The sequence below is a fragment of the Strix aluco genome, chromosome 17 (genome assembly GCF_031877795.1).
Source record: "Strix aluco isolate bStrAlu1 chromosome 17, bStrAlu1.hap1, whole genome shotgun sequence".
Lineage (NCBI taxonomy): Eukaryota > Metazoa > Chordata > Aves > Strigiformes > Strigidae > Strix > Strix aluco.
Genome location: NC_133947.1, coordinates 4,106,590 through 4,124,046, shown reverse-complemented (window position 1 = coordinate 4,124,046; position 17,457 = coordinate 4,106,590). Strand labels below are relative to the sequence as shown.

The 17,457-nt window shown below is 39.5% G+C and overlaps 1 protein-coding gene across 1 annotated transcript; it reads left to right on the top strand.

Moving 5' to 3' along the window:
- The first annotated feature begins 50 nt into the window (after positions 1 to 50).
- On the top strand, positions 51 to 17,024 carry SS18L1 (SS18L1 subunit of BAF chromatin remodeling complex). Its single transcript, XM_074842900.1, has 11 exons — positions 51 to 296; positions 3,939 to 4,015; positions 4,789 to 4,873; positions 5,695 to 5,839; positions 8,780 to 8,977; positions 9,965 to 10,129; positions 11,053 to 11,154; positions 11,560 to 11,652; positions 12,934 to 13,053; positions 14,343 to 14,470; positions 14,662 to 17,024. The coding sequence occupies exons 1-11, from the start codon at positions 228 to 230 to the stop codon at positions 14,686 to 14,688; spliced, it is 1,209 nt and encodes a 402-aa protein (XP_074699001.1). The 5' UTR covers positions 51 to 227; the 3' UTR covers positions 14,689 to 17,024.
- Positions 17,025 to 17,457: the final 433 nt, after the last annotated feature.

Below are 17,457 nucleotides of genomic sequence, written 5' to 3'. Positions count from 1 at the left end.
CGCCCCCCCCGCCCCGAGCCGCCGGCGCGGGCGGCGGGGCGAGGGCGGTGCGTGCCGGCCGGTGGTGCGGTGCCCGTGGCTCTTTGCGGGGCGCAGATCGTACCATCTGCGCCGGCTCCCCTCCCCATGCACTGCGGAGAATCTTTGCACGGCAATAGCGGCCAGATAATAACAATATTATTAGAGCCTGGAACCGATATATTATAGACCCGTAAAAAAAACCCACCATGTCGGTTGCCTTTGCTTCTGCTCGCCCAAGAGGCAAAGGGGAGGTCACCCAGCAAACTATCCAGAAGGTAAAAAAGCATGCTTTTCTACAGACAATTTTAGACATTTATTCCGTCCATGCTCCTGTAGCTGAGGAAGGAGGCTTATTTCTAGGGCGATCAGGAAAACGAGTGAATTTGCGAGGGCTGCGGAGATGGACAGCTGGAGAGAGAGGTGGGGGAAGGAGGAGGAGGAGGAGGTGGAACAAAGCAAAGGTGTTCAGATCACTGCGAAGAGAGAGCGAGAGAAGGACCTAGGGAATAAAATTGGGATAGCACGTTATCCCTGCTGCTCGCAGAGGGGAAAAAAGCTGCCAGTGATACAATGGAAATGGCAATAAAATCTGCAAATATATGATTCGTTTCTCATGGTATGTCAGCTTCTGCCCCCCCCCCCCCCAAAAAAAAAAAAACAACCGCAAAAATAAAATACTGAATTTGCAAGGGTTTTCTTTTGTATTTGGATGCAGAATTTTAATCTCTCAGAAGACAGAGGGAGCACCAATCACTGGGATTTTTCGTATACTATTACTATTATTATTTGTGATGTGCTTATTGATGTTTAATGACAAACAAAGATTTTGCAGGATTTTCTCTGGAGAGGAGATCTCCGTATGGGTCTCACGCGGAGGCCAAAGCAGAGGGCTCCCAGTTGGGAAGTTATTGTTGCCTGTTTCGCAGGATTGACAGCAGGGACTGTGCCCACACGCCCGACACCCCTTCCCCCTTCAGCAAGGGAGAGGCTGGAAATGTCAATAAAGAACATGCATGCTTTTACGTTGACCGCTACTTGTCATTTGTACTTCTACCACGTTTTTTGCGTGTTCCCCACTGCGTAGGTGTTTAGTTTATGCGGAGTTGTGTAGTGCGGTGGAGGCGAGGTGTGTCTGTGCTGTGTGGTCCACCCCTAAGTAGTGGCCAGTGAAGAGGTGCCATTGCTAGCACAGCAATTAACCGATCATCAGCGGCTTTTGCAGCCAAACCATTATCTGCTGCCAATTTATGACTTCTAAGGAAAAAAACGTCAGAGGAAGACTGGGACAGAACAGAGGTTAAGGCAGAACAAACTGCCACAAGAGCCGACTGAAGAGATGACTTGAATCTTAGGAGACTATTTGGCAACTAATCCCATTTTGTGTAGCTCTTGCAGCACATGTGGTATTGTGAACCGATTAATTTTAAATACTAAAATGTTTCAGACTCAGTGGATGAGGTTTTCTCTAACCTCCAGATTGCGTGGAATTAGTTCAGAATTTCATAAATCAGTTTGTACTTAAAACCATGACTGTAGCCACAAAGGGTGGCCAAAGCGTCTTCGGTTTGATTTTCAACCTCTTTCCTCTTTTGCATATTCATAAACTTTATGGAAGCTTCAAAATGTTATTTCTTTACAAATGATGTGTAAGAACATTTCCCATCTCAGGTACATTTTCTGGCATGTTACTTCAGGACCATTCATCCATGTTGGGCTGTTGGCAGAGATTTTCTTTTTGACCAGCGGTGATGCTGAGGAAGAGACTTGCAGGCACAGTAACTGGATGGGCTTTATAGTCAAGTATGGAAACGGGGCAGGGGGAGAAGGAGCAGGTGCTGGGCTACGAACTCACAAAATCCTCATTAAAGTGAGCTTTTTAGAACACATACCAATTTCATTGAAAAATATTATTCTTATTTGCATTTGTGATATATAAGCTGCTTACTTTTATTTATTAACTCAATTTTGATAGTCTTTCAAAGCTGTTATTGTTCCAGCACCAACTACTCCTAAAATAGATTTCACATGGAGGAAGTTGGAGCTTTTGGCAGTAGAGCAGCGATGGTGGTGCTTTAAAACAGTTCATCAAATCACATTTGCAGGGCAGCAAACTTCAATTTCTTCTGTGTAATGAAGATCAGAACTCAGTTCTCTTCTAGTAAGTTGGGAAAAGAGCTATTCCCGATTCCTTTTTCAGTAAGCAAAATGTTCTTCAGCTAATTGTAGAAACATAGCCTTTTTCTGGAGAAGATATCTGTAATGTTGATTGGACTCCTGCTGTTGAATACGTATCTTAACTGAATGTGAAAATGTCAGCAATACCTGTTGTGGAAGCTGAAAAGGACAGGTTTATATTCTTTGCTAATTCTATACACAGAATTTCCACTGACACAGGTGAAAATTCTGTACGACGATGAGAGCATGAAACAAAGAGCTGCACTGTGAATCAGGCAGGAGTATTTTCTCTTAAAATTACATGCTGCACCCGGGTTGCCATGTGAGCACGGGCACGCATGCAGGAGGAACATGGATTCCTGACTGACACAGTTCTGCCGTTCCCTGTCAGCATCCGAGAGAGCAGCCGGCCGACCCGCCGTGGCAGGCCACAGCAGCGCCGCTGCTCCCCACACCCGCGCTGACTTGAGCCATGGGGGATCAGTGCAGGTTCCAGCACTTGGAGCCTTCGTGGATGAGGGTGTCTGGCAAAGTTAAGACCAACTTGCAAATTACAAGCTAGAAGCAGGACAGGCTGAGTCCTCTAAGGGAGGAACTGGCTAGATTGCACGTGCATCAAAAAGACGCTTCTGCTCATTTTCCTATAATCTGGGCCTTTGCATCTGAATGGGTCAAGAAGTTGTTCTGATCAGAACAGACACCTGCACGGATTAATTCACATTTAACTCATATGAAAACATGCTATTCTTTCCTCAAGAGTTCTTCTATCCTGATGACACAGTGGTTCAAAGGCCCAATCTTGCACGCACTTAATAGCAGCAGTACCTACAAATATTGTGTAGTGAGTTTTTGCCAGAAGCAAACCTAAATTTGTAAATACTGTTATTTTTCTGTTCATTCACTTGCAGAAAGCTTGCCGCATTCACAAGAAAGCTGGGGGAAAGAGACAAACTATTGTATTTGAAATTTTAAAACACATCAAAGGATATTTTAAGCTTTTAATTGTATTATAGGTTCATTAAATAAAAGTCAGTGGTCATTTTGTCCAGCAGCTCTGATCTTCTTGGAACAAGTCAGCCCGTGGAATCTACTGAATGAAGCTAAGCAAGCAGCCACTGATACACATAAATTAGTTGATATGTAATTACTCTTATGTTTTCATTTTAAGTTCTCCCTGTGTTAGAACTGAACTACCACAAAGAACATATTGGGATGTAGTTCTCTTAAATGTGGGTTCAGTAGACCCAGTGATGCAGATTCTATACTTCATCAAGTTCATAGCCTGCACACACTAGTCCTGTGTGGGAAAACTGGTAGGTTTAAATTGTTTGCAAGGATGTTTCTTATTTGGAAGTAGGCATGTTAGTAAAATCTGAAGTTTTGGAAAGGGTTGGGTGATATTTTAGAATGAGGCAGAGGTATTTCATAGAGAAAGTGTTTTCCTTCTTCAGCATAAAAATCCCTCTGCCATTTAAGGAGCAAAAAAGGTAAGTCTAATAATTCTTGTATTGGGTGTTTCAACTAACTCCTTTAAAGATAACTGTTCATAAATGAATGATTTGAAAAGGACGATCCTGTGTCTCAGTAAAGACATGTGTAAGTACTTTGTAATATCCCAAGGCAACAAAACTGCAGAAAACACCATCCACTGCCCAGAAGGGTGAATGTGGAGTATCACAAAAACACAGGGCTTTAATACATTTCTCATAGTAACGGGTTTTGATCGTATTTCTTTTATGCAGATGCTAGATGAAAATCACCACCTAATACAATGTATTATGGATTATCAGAGCAAGGGGAAAACTGCAGAATGTACTCAGTGAGTATTATGAGTTTTGGGAGTATGTTAGAAATTTGGGTGTACTTTTTCTCAAGAACAGTACTATGTATCTCTGATCACTGAGAAAATACTTGGACTATGTTTTTTTTAGATTCGCTGGTATTAAGACATGTATATTGTTCTTGGAACAGATTTTTTTACCAAAGTATTTGAGTATTTACAATATTTCTAACAGATCATTTATTTACAATAATTATAAACTATTATGGTTAATGGACCACATGTTCTATGCAGATTCATTAAATACAAGTAGAATCAGGTACAAAGTTAACACATTTTCATCATAAAGTAATTGAATGTTAAGGATCAGCAGTGTGGTTGTCTATGGCTAAAACCATATGCATGTAGACATACCAGTTTGTGTCACTGCTTACTCTTACTAGTCTTGAAAGCAAAAGGCATTTATAAACTTTATGGGTTAAATCTCAGTCAGGAGGAATAGCCAGTCTGCCCCATGAAAGGTCAAGTTATGGGGCCAAATGCAGAAAGGTGTACTTTCAAAAAAAAGGTCTAAAAAGGATACCTTTGCTAAAGAAGTCAAGTTTAGCCATTTGTAAAAGAGGTATTGAACACACTGATCCTTGATGAAAAGCATGACAGGTCATTGCTATTGCTATTTATTATGACAGATGAAAAGTGGGCTAATGTAATTTAACTAATCTTTTGTAAATAGAAGAAAACCCAAAGATAAAGGTTTGGAATTTTCTGTACTGTTAACCCTTTCCAAATAAGCTTTACTCCTTATTCTGTAGATACCAACAAATCTTGCACAGAAACCTGGTTTACTTGGCAACAATAGCAGATTCTAACCAGAATATGCAGTCCTTGCTTCCTGCTGTAAGTACCAGTGCTACCATCAGATACATTTTCTATGCCAGAGGGGAATGTTCTTTGATTCCATTACTGATCACTGTCAATAAACCATTTTTTATTTTTTTTTCCAGCTAAAAGTTTTGAAGTGGTCAAGTAGACCACTAAACAAATCAAAAGTTACTTTTACTGTGTTTAAAACACATTCTTTGGGACATTTGTATTAATCTCTCTCGGTAGCTCAGGTTCTGTATACTGTAAATGGTGCAGCAGTACAGATCTGAGCTCCATTTGTTGCTGATTCATTATTCTTTATTCTTACTGTATTCTTTACTCGTGAAAAAAATGCCACTCTTTTATATCAAAAATCTAATTCAGCGTTTGGGCATTGGTTTGTCTTTAAAGATTGTGTTATTCTTGCTAAATGGATTGATTTTGGAGGTATCACACATAAGACAAACTACAGCATAGCTTTACGCTTGACAAAGGTCAATTTGTCAACACACTTCTGTATCGTCTTTGCTAACGCATATCCCCTCAGCAGTTATGTTCTGAGCAGCACAATATGAAATTCATGTCAGTACAGAAGAATGGGCACTGAAGCCAGACTCTATTATAAGCACAATTTTAAGATCTTCACTGTGCTGCCTGCCGGCGTCTCTGTATCGTGCTGAATGACATTCACACACGGTAGTCTAATGAAGAAAGGTTTACGCAAGCAAGCCCCAAAAGTGAAGGAAGCACATATTTAGTTGAGGCAGTTTTTAGTCATAGGCTAATTTGGGGGTTATTATTTTTCTAATTAAAAACCTAACCAAAAATTTGCTTCTCCTCCTTGTTATTTGCAGCCACCAACGCAAAACATAAACTTGGGCCCAGGAGCAATGACTCAGAGTGCATCCAACCAATCTCTCCATTCACAGAGCAATCTCAGCGATGCAATTGGGACGGGCCTTCCTCCTTCCTCCCTCATGCAGAGTCAGATTAGCAATGGTGAGCTTTGGTCCCCTTTGTGCTGCTTTGCTGTTGCTTGGCAACAAAATCATTAATGCAGAATATACTTACAGAGCTGTAAAAGACCTCTCCTAACTCACCTTTCAGGCATATGGGGATTTCAGGCACATGCTGAAATCATCACAAAATGGCTACAGTCAGGAATGATGTTGGCTTCTGCAAGGACTCCGATCTGCTTAGTATTTCTATAGGGGAAATTAAAAACATTTTTTAAAAAATGCGTAATGAAAATCACCAAGTAAAGATGCATCCAAGTTTTTCATAAGAAAAATTTTATATTGTGGTATTTTTCTCTTGAAAGTGGTGGTGTTGGCCAGGGTAAAGTGGAACTCTTTGCATGACTAACTGCACAACCAAGCCTTTAGATTGCAAAGAACTTCCAGGGTACATGCCTTCTTAAAAATAATTTGGTGTTACATCAGTCTTCGTCCTCTACAGAAGCCTGCAGAGATTGTACTACATAGCCAAAGAGTTTGCACAGACATTTCATATGAATAAGATAATACACTTTGTCTATTTGGTTTTGTTCATGCAACTAAAAGAAACTAATTGAAAGACAAACTTTTTTTTTTATTCTGTGCATTTTATAGTATGAATGATCTGTTTGTTTATTTTGTAGTTCATAGTTATTTAGTCAGTTCTTGTTTCTGTGGGTCTTTCCCAGAGTAACAGAGAGAGAAAACGGTTTCTATAAACAGAAATATCTGACTGTAAAATCATAGGCCTTGGCAGGGGGACTCAAGAGCAGATGCAAGCCATGAAATTACTTTTGACTTCTTAAAAATCCATTTGTGGTCAAGCTGATAGTACCTTTTAAATTAATGGATGATGTACCTGCTTTAAACAGTTACAGCTTGTAAAGTGAACTTACTAAATTTATCTGGTCATTCTTTTTGAAATATTTATCACCTAGTATAAGTATTATAAGTCAGTCAAAACATTGTTTTGTGTTACTAAGAATCTACATTTTCACTGTTATTGTTGCTGGCTTTTTTTATTTGCCCTCCACCCTCCAGTTCTTCACAGTAATTTAGTGCTGATTGAAAGAACCAGGCTGGCAGTCCTGAAGACTGGAGGGACTAGGTAATTCCCTACATCCATGGTGACTGCATAGTGGCAAGTAGATCAATTGTAGTGATAATTCTGTTGGTGGGGACAAGCTAAAAAACAACCCACTGAGATTTCAAGTAATCCACCATCCACAAGTGATTCTTCATGCCGCAGCCCTGCAGGCAAACGCACTAGGTTCAGTAAACCAACCAGTGAAACTCAGCTGCCTTCCAACAGAATCGGGCCCAACTGAGAATTTTAACTGTTCAGAAATCATGAACGAGGCCTTTCAAAGAAAAACCCAACTGCCTTAGATTCATGAGAGTATGAAAGAGGTTCAGTGCTTTATATTGATCTTATTGTTTTAGTGTTTTTATTTAAACACTTTTGGTCCTGCTTGCATATTTTCCCTTGCAAATTAGCCAAACCTTTTTTTTTTCTTTAAAGAAGGCCAAGATTCTCTTAAGCTTTTCCATGCGAATAGGATGAGGTTTACCGACACTTGCTTCACTCCATCCGTCACTCAAAGCAACTGCTAGCTCCATTCAAGCACCATTTGGCCTTGTGTTGCACAAGTTGAAGCATCAGCTTTACAAAACATACAGAAACTGAAGCAAAACACAGGGCTAGATCTCTGTAGCCATATATTGACCTGACTCCACTGATTTCAGTAGAGCTGGTTCTCTTTATCTCTTCCTAAAAATGGTGCTTGCATCTCTCCATCAAAGGAAAATATAATAATCTACAGCAAATTTTCTCATGTTGATGTCTATAAATACCATTAAGAGTAATTAATGAGGTTTGTACTAAGAGAATTAGACACATTTTTCAGAGGCTGTAGATAATAACTGTGAATTAAAATATCGTTATCTAAACACTACAACATAATTCTGTCTGTTCTGGGGATTTTGCATGTCTTCCATTCTACCTAAATTAATTTAGACTGACAACAATACAGCTGGATTTAGATAGACAACAATACACACTATCACAGTTTAGATAGTAACAATACACAATGAAAAGAACTTTCCAAAACTCATTCATAAAAGTATTTACAGCAACAAACAACAAAAATTAAGAACTAGATTCTCCCTAATTTTAGTTACCCAACAGCAACAGATTTTTAAAAAATAAGCATACTGCCAGGTAAGCGGGATGATACAAACCCAGGAGATAATTGGAGCAGTCTGATGATTACATTCGGTGATGTTGGCAAGGGAGTACCGTAACAACAGGGAGTATGATGATAACTTGGAAAATTTGTCTCCGAAAGTCTGAGGTACTTTCAGTCAAACTTCAGGAAAGGAAGAAACAGGCTTGTCCTCTGAGGAGAGGGTCCCTCGGTGCTTGATAAGCCCCAGCTAAGGTTAGTTGGCTGTAGAGGAACCAGACGGATGCACCAATGTGCAAAGAGTTTCTCGGCCACTACTGTATCTTCCCATTGTCACCATCTGTGTGAAGGGGGAAGAGGAGTCAACAGCAGGGCAGCAGGAAGGACAGGACAAATTTCAGAAGGCTGGGATGTTTCCAGAGTCCATATATTTTCTGAAGTATCTGAAATTACTGGCATTTGTTAATTCTGCTGCCTGTGAGGAACTGCTTGTAGGGCATTGCTGCTGGTTTTGTTCTTCCTGTCTGCAATTCTGTACAGCCTGGATTTGGCTGCCAGGAAGAGGAGGATCACTCTAACTGTGCAGTAGGCAGTTTTAATTTGTCTGTAGATAACAGGGAATTTTAATAATGAAGACTTTTTTTGTTTTGTTTTGCTTTATCATAAGGTATTTTAGAAAGGCCGCGAGGGCTTTAATGCTCACTGTACGTTGCCAATAATAGCACAGATTTTCTTGTTGCTCTCTTTAATTTTTCTAGGTCCTAATCACGTGTCTATGCAGCAGTCAGGCCAGAACACTATGCCCACGACCTCTCTGAGTATGACTGTCAGCAGTCATGGAACTGGGCCTGGTTATAGCCATACAGTGCCTGCATCTCAGAATGTGCCAATGCAAGGCCAGGGGTCAATAGGCAATTATGTCTCTCGAACAAACATCAACATGCAGTCTAATCCAGGTAAACTCTCTCTTCCTCCTTCTGGGCCAGCTTGACTTTTCAGTGACCTCAGAGGTTTACCACACATGAATTTGTTCTGTAAATATTTTCTGTAGACAGAGACAAACATACAAGAGGAAAAGACAGCTTTAAGACATCTCTGAATTTCAAGGTGCCAGGCACCAGTGTAAGTCAGACCAGTTTCAGACTTGCTTTGACTTACACCGACTTGCTATGGTTAGCACTGAGTTGGGGAAGAGAGGGTTAGCTAAAAGTGCAGCAGCACTACCTGGCAGCAAATCCCACAACCGTGGGAGGGATCTGAGAAGCACCTTTATCCTAGCTGAAGGAGCCTGCCAAAGACTATTACACATTTACCGTTTGTACATTACTACCCCATTTTTGTTATTTTATTGATACTTCACACTGCTTGCTGGGCATAGAGAAACTAGCAGACAACTCAGAATTAATCTCTTAATTTTTAAAAATGTTTGCTACTGAGTATTGAATGGGATGTCCAGTGCTTAAGAATTCTTTCCATCATGATGAAATTTAGGGATCAAATAAATCCTAGAATGTCAGTTTATTTAAACTGTGTAATTATCAGGTATATAGTCAGAAGGAAGTAGAAGAAAGGGTTGATTAGAAAAGAAATGGAGCAATGAATTAGTCAGGAGGCAGAGAGGAACAAGCATCAGTTCTTTCTTTCTTTAATCCTACTGTAATAATGATCACATGCTTTTAAATAAAGTAACAATAATCAAGGCTAGATGTATTTTTAAATATCCAACTGAAGCAAATGGCAAGAACTGACCATGTAATAACATCCTTTCTGGATTACAGTGCAGAAAAGTTAAATACATGCAGTAGGAAAACATCTCCCCCTGTGGAAAATTCACAGAATTATCAGGATGCATGTTAGTTGAAGGTTTTAACTTGCTTCCGAAGAAACTAGGGAGAGAACTGTCACATCCTTTTAGAAAACAGTATTTTCCATGTACATTGTAGTCTCCATGATGCACCAGCAAGCAGCAACGTCACATTACAACTCAGCACAAGGAGGGAGCCAGCATTACCAGGGGCAGTCCTCCATTGCCATGATGAGTCAGAGCAACCAAGGCAACAGCATGATGGGTCAGCGACCAATGGGCCCTTACAGAGCTTCACAGCAAGGTAACATCTATTGTTAGAGTATTGATATGATTATTATTAGACTGATGATATTCCGTCTGTTCTGTGGGGTAGGTAAGTCAATAAAATTTCCAAAGCACATGTATGAACAGGGAATCCCACCCGGGAACACAGGGTATCTCGAATGGTGGAAGTATCATGACAATCAGATGAACTTTAATCAATTTTCAAGATTTATCTATTTAATTATTTCATAATCATTTTATTTATGTTTAAAAACATAATTCTGTCTAAAAGGGATCATATATCTCTGAAGAAAAGAGGAACAATTTGATATACAGCTCACTCAAGCCACTGGGAATCTTTTCAGTTCTTTCAAATGGTATTGGATCAGATGTAACATGGCACAGTTAACAAGGAACACATTTCTGCAAGCAGATATAGTTTGCCAGCAATTAGTACAAAAAATTAGGCCAAGGAAAGGAAAACACCAGAGGATAACTACCATGCTCTAAGACCTCTCCGGAAGAAGTTCTGAGAGGTAATAAAGCTGCGAGATGGATTCTACCAGAAATTGAATTTTGCTGAGAAACAAATTAATACATTAATTAAAATATATTTAATTCTGACTGTGTTCTTGAGCATGGAATACATTCCTGTGCTTTCTAATAACTCAGATTAGTAGATGAAATTTAGCCATTACTTTTGGTATTGCCACAGAAGTGAGTGGTTTTACGACATGTTACTGATGGTTGTATAATTTCAATTTCAGCCAGCTGCTTCTGAGAATACAAATTTATTTCCTTTTTCTAGTGAGCAGGACATCTTTGAAACTGCTCTCAACATACATAGCTTGTTTACTTGTCCAGATGTAAACACTGTTTTCGTAAAAAAAATAGATAAGAAAAACCCATCCCTTAGGAGTCCAGGGGCTCAGTTTGCTCTCTCTTGTCTTTGCCTTGCAGGTTCCTCACAGCAGTACATGGGTCAGGAAGAATATTACAGTGAACAGTACAGTCATGGACAAGGCTCATCAGAACCTATGAATCAGCAATACTATCCAGATGGTAATTCCTCTGAGCTGTAGTCACTGTAATACTGATAACGCGTAGACCACCCTGACTGCCCCATCCAAGGACATGGCAAACCCATCACAACTCATTTCCAATTTAAATGCTAGAAAATTCTAATCCCAGGGCACGGGAGCCTGGTACACAAACAGACGCATCAGTGCATCCTGCTATCCACCAAACTGCTTCAAAAAGGGCACAAAGCCAAGTTTGGATTAGTAAATGCAAGAGATTCACCCATAGGTGTGACTTTCCTTGCCATGTATTTGACTTCCTGTCTAAGTGGTCTGTATTTCCTCTTAGCCTCATCTTTCTGCATAAGCAGCTTCATAATATATCATTCAACAATATATCTCTAGTTACATTAACAATTACCTGATAAATCTTTGCAATTCCTTGTAGGACATGGTGATTATGCCTATCAGCAGTCATCCTATACTGAGCAGAGCTATGACAGGTCATTTGACGACTCTACACAACACTATTATGAAGGAGGTAGGAAAATATATTGGCAATCTTTGTAAACCAAAGCTCTAATGCCCTAAAATACTAATGAAATGCTTATGAAAATGTAAAATATGACTTGCAGTTTCTGCATCACTAACTGCTACTTAGCTACTACTTAAGGAGTGTCCAGGAGATAGAATGAAGCTATGTATAGCATTTGTTATACCAAGACTGTATCAGACTGTGTGTCGTGTCAGGAACTGTATTGTGAGGCAGTCATGCTGTGCAGCCTTGGGGCATCACTAACAACTTGTGCGTAGCCTCATAGTCATTAGAAAAATGATTCTTGGTTGTAGCTGAGCCAGGTGGAATTAGAGCTATGGATACTGAACTTTTTTTGCAGTAAGAGAAAGTATCCTTCACTCTTACAAAACTGTTTAACAAACATTTTATATAATGCAAATAACAATGATTGCATTAAAGTAAAAGGTTATGCTGACAAAGGTAAACTGCAGTTAGAAATGTGGTTCAGGGCCGGAAAAAATTGGCAGCTGTAAATGGAAATTTCTCTAAAGTAAGAAAGCCTACTGGTTAATTCCAGGATCAACTTTTTTTTAATCTTACTTAATTCACCTTACAAATTGTGAAAAACAATGGGTTAAATGAAACTAATCTTTGAAAATCATCAATACTCTGAGTTTACAATTCTACCACTAAAAACATCAGTAAATTCAGTAATACTATTAAGATATCTGAACTCTATATTAACTGCAAAATATTAACTTAATTATGATACAGTGAAGTGGCATTTAGGGAAAGCAATGTCATCATCTGTATAGTCTCTGTTCATTTTATTGTTTCAGGATACTGCAAATGGAATTTCCATCATAGGTGTTTCAAAAAATACCAGTAACAACTAGATAAGTGGTCTTTCTGGGCTATATGAATGAACATCATTATCTAGAAGGAAATACAGCAGGCGGGCTTCTTGAGAAAGTGGCTATTTACCCTGGCACCCTTATCTTTGTGACTCTGTGCTTTAATCCTGAAACACTTAGGGGGTAAAAAAAATCCTTTGGGGAACAGGTTGCTTGTTTGTTTGTTTAGTGATGTGTATAAATAAACAATTTCCTCCTGTTCACATGAATTAAAAATCACTGAAGAAATAAACATCCTGATTGGCAAAATGCAATCATCTGTTTCTGAAAAAAGTACTTGTCTATGAGTTCCAGACCAAGGCTCCTTACGCCTTTGTTTTCCTTACGATTCACATGTGCAGTGAAATACCTGCCTCATCTATAACCAAACTATTTCCATTCTTCCCTCTAGGAAATTCTCAGTACAGCCAGCAGCAGGCAGGATACCAACAGGGAGCTGCACAACAGCAAACATATTCCCAGCAGCAATACCCAAACCAACAGAGTTACCCAGGACAACAGCAAGGATACGGTAAGAAAACTGTTACTGACCAGTCAAGCATTTGCAATACTTCATCCTGATGCCTCCATTCCTAAGCTAAAATATGCTGTAAATTACTTCCTTGATTAACCTTGGACATCCACATGCCAAAACTAGCCAAAGAGCTTAGTATGGAAGGGATTCTGGGAAGAAACAGACATTAGTATGGCACCGCATTCCATACTGTTATGTTAACGTCCTGCAGCCCTCTCTCTTTTGAAAGAAAGTTAGAAAATACACTTTTGCTTCACATTGACTTCCTGGTAAGTGTCGGCAGGAGGTGACTGCCAGGATTCTCAGGCCTCCTACACAGTTAATAACTGACATGAAAAAAAGAACATCAACAGTCCAGAGAATCACTACGCCCTCACCTAGATTTCTTGCAGCATCATAGGGGTTTATTCCTTGGTGAGGGATGGAGGCAAAAGGAAAAAAGTGGAAGTGCTTTGAACACGGAGCTAACACTGGCACAGGGCTTTCGAACCGTTCAGGTCACCAGTGGCACATCTCCCTGCTGCCATCAAAGGAATCTGAGTTTAATATAAACAGCAAATCCATTTTAGAAATGTAAGATCTCGTGAAATAGAACCTACAAGCCTAAAAAATGAATTAAATTATTAACACTTAACTCTGCAGTACAAGTAGATAGTTTGGACTACTCAAACCAGACATATTCTGTGAAATTAAATCCAAAATTCAGTTTACAATGTTAAAATCTGGCCTGCTCTTTTTAAAGGTTCTTCTTCATAAAAATCCACCCATAATGCTAAAAAGTGCACATAGCAGTCTATACACAGAATATACAGTCCCAAATAAAAGGAAGTCAATATCCCCATGCAGTTGTGTGTTTGATTTACATGTTTTTTAAAAGTATCTCTATGTGCAAGAGATTTCTTAGGTTCTGCCTGGTCAGCAGTGCTTACAGTGGCACAGCAAGATTAAATAGGAAGTTAAACGTGCAATTGTTACTAAAATAAAGGCCAGGTAGCCTGCATATAGATAGTAATTGAGCTGTGCCAATACAGATTTCAGAGAGGCAGATCTCTTAAAAGCATATCAAAGCAAAGTTTAAAACCTGAACTGAAGTTTATGCTGCTGCAACTAGAGCATTATTAGTATTAACACTTTCTGGTATAAAGCTAGAGGGGATGTCTAGCAAAATTTACTCACAAAGTTCATACTCGCAGAGCTTACTTTGTTACCATCATGTTTTACATGTTAGCCGTAAGAACTCCCCCTAGCAAATGAAGCCTTAGGAAGGGATTTCACTGTCTTCTCAGGTCCTGCACAAGGAGCCTCTTCACAGTATTCCAGCTACCAACAGGGCCAGGGGCAGCAATATGGAAGTTACAGAGCTTCTCAGACAGGCCCATCCGCTCAGCAACAGAGGCCTTACGGCTATGAGCAGGTAAATTGTCTAAATCTTTTGCTATGACAAAACTGTTAGCTCCGCATATAAATCTGTCTGATAATTTGGTACAGGCACATTGGTGACACTTCAGTGGGTCTTTCAAAGTTCATAGAGCAAAAGAAATTGTCTAACTTACTGTTTGTAAACCTCTGATATATTATTCTCCAACATTTTTCTCTTTTTTATAGGGACAATATGGAAATTACCAGCAATAAAAGAATACGATCCTGTGTCCGATTCATTTCAATAGTATCTCCATCTTTTGAACTGGATGTACAGGCAGTTTTGATTAATTGTAATATGTTGGTTACCCCTTAGCACAAAGCAGCGTCTGTATGTGAACAGTGTTCATTTCATGCTGGATATGAAGCAGTGCACTACTGGTAACAAGACAATGCTTTAATGGTTTGATATTTGGTGCTGTGTATAGTACTGTATGTTGATACAATGCAGAAGTTTTTCATTTACCCCCCCTCGCCCCATTCTTGATGTTTCTAAATAGCTTTAGGATCATTTGATCGCAGTTGTGCCCCGTTCTGGAAAACAGCCAGGTTATTCTGCAGTCTGGCTCAATACAAAGCCATTCAGTCATGTCTCAGTCCAGGGAGGTATCCTGTGGTAGGTTATTGATCTTTTTTTAACTGAATGCATTGAAGATCACCTGCCAGCCTCTGAAATCCATGGCTCTTTACTTCTTAAGAATAAGGGGATGGATACATTCCTTATGTGAAGACAGTTCTATGCTATATAATAAAAATAAAATTAACTGCAACTTCTGTAATACCTACCTACCCAAGTATTGTAATTCAGTAATCTGCATAAGTGCACATTTCTGTTGTAAAAGGTACAGAAAGAAGATCAAAACCTATATTCATGGAAATGTTAATCACTAGAGGCACCTTTTATATACCCATGTAAACGAAGGTATTTCTGTCGTGGAAAGAAAAATAGGAGGGAGCTCTGAGGTCTGCAGTGTCAGCCTACTAGAAGTCAATATTGCTTCATATTGTGCTTAGCTGAGAAAAACATCTGGCAAAACTCCAGTCTTAAATACACTACTCCAAATTTTATAACTCGCATATACATTTTCATGCCAAATTTCACAAGCAGGTGGCTGGCATCCTTCTTTATTTCTGATTCGTCCGTTGGCCTTGCTCAGATTTTCCAGCACTGTAACCATAAATATTGTCAAATGTTTTGGTCTGTTGTTCTTACAGCTCACCATCACTTTTACTTTTCTCTTGTAGCTTGACAGAAATAGTTCAGAAGTAAAAGAAAAAAAATCCATCTTTATTGCAGATAAGCAACTAAATTCAGCTTTAATTGTAAAACAATATTATGCATATAGAGAGGGGAACTATTAATGGGGTCAACCAGTGAGAGAATGCCTATAGAGGGAGAATTTAGAAATAAAAGCTAGTGGTATGTAAAAGCCAGTATGAACAATGTAAGTCACTTTTACTCAGTTTTATATGTTCTTATAAAGTGTTGAAAAAAAGCACTTATAAAGTGCTTATGTAAGTGCTGAATGAAATACCACGTCTGAACTTCTCTGAGGCAAAAGGCTAGGATGACTATACTCCGTGAGCATTTTTTAATACAAGATTAACTGCAAATTTACAATCTAGAGTAAATACACCCTCTGTAGAATTTCCTCCTTTGTCTGAACTGGTGTATTTATGGGATTTTGAGTTCTAGTACTTTATATTTTGAAAAACCAAGACCACAAGGAAAATAAAAGATCTCTCAATTCATTACTTTTTTTCCTGTAGAGGAAAGTCTTTAACTGGTCAACTAAAGAGTTTACTATTAATTGTTGTCCAAGCACTGCCCTTGCTACATTAATAATTTTAATTACTGATAAAATAGAAGACATTTTTTTAGTCAGTCCTCATTTCTTTTATCTTTCCTGCTGGTGTTTTCATACAAACAAGTACTCTCAAATAGCAAGGAACAGAAAGGAAGTAAGGTTGTTTTCTTTACAATATATTAATATTACAGGTAGCCAGAAGAATGCAATATTGCTCTTTGCCAGCTTGGAAGTACGCCTTTTATGTGGTTTTTGAAAGTGCTGAAATACTTTTGAGAGAATATGAACAACACTTCAAATGAAAAAGCAACATTACATCAATCTGAAATGTCTTACATTAAGAACTTCTTGAATGTTGTGTATATAATGTATTTGAAAGAGCACTTTGGAAATAGTTTGTACATTTATTTCCTAATTTATACATGATTTTTGGTGTTAATATTTCTAATTGTTAATAACAAAATGTTTATTTAATGTGTTGTCCATTTTTATGTATTAATGTGGAAACAAAGTGATGCCAGCATTTTGACTTCTTCCATTAATTGTATCATTTTCTGTTTTGTAATACAGAATGCTTGAAAATTGTTTAGGTTAAATATTATCTGAAAATTAAGTTGGTGGTACTTTTCTTACGACACAGACTTTTGAATGGAAACAACAGACAAAGGGAGATTCTTTTGATGTACCTTCTCCCCTGCTTCTCTGATACGCTTCATAGGTAATTATAAATGACAAAAGCTTGTTCCAGCTTTCAAATTATTTGATACTCATGGACCAAACGCTCTGTGTGCGCAGAGCAGATGTACATGGTTGGCAGCTCACCTCACAGATGCCGCGGAGCAGGGGACGTGGGGCAGACACCCCGGAGGGCCCCAGGCCAGCCCGCCAGCCCCACGCGTGGGTTCTTTCAGCCCCCTCCAGGCTCGCTGGCGCGGACAGCGACTTGTAGCGCCGTTAAGACCGAAGCGGGCAGGACGCCCAGCGCGCCCCTGAGGGGAAGAGACCCCAAAACCGGGGCTCCCAGGCTTCCCGCCGCCTCCCCGCACTGCTCGGCCCCCGGGATGCGCAGGGCCGCTCTTTCACGGGGCAACTTAACCCTCACGGGAGCGAGCTCCGTCCGGGAGATTCTAGGCTGGGGCACAAATACCACGGGCCTTTGCCCAGGCTCGACGCC

Bases quoted from the DNA above. Each gene is read 5' to 3' on its own strand.
- SS18L1 (XM_074842900.1), top strand. From the start codon at position 228: ATGTCGGTTGCCTTTGCTTCTGCTCGCCCAAGAGGCAAAGGGGAGGTC. The intron at 11,653-12,933 runs GTAGGAAAATAT...TCTTCCCTCTAG, and splicing joins ACAACACTATTATGAAGGAG to GAAATTCTCAGTACAGCCAG. The intron at 14,471-14,661 runs GTAAATTGTCTA...TCTTTTTTATAG, and splicing joins GGCCTTACGGCTATGAGCAG to GGACAATATGGAAATTACCA.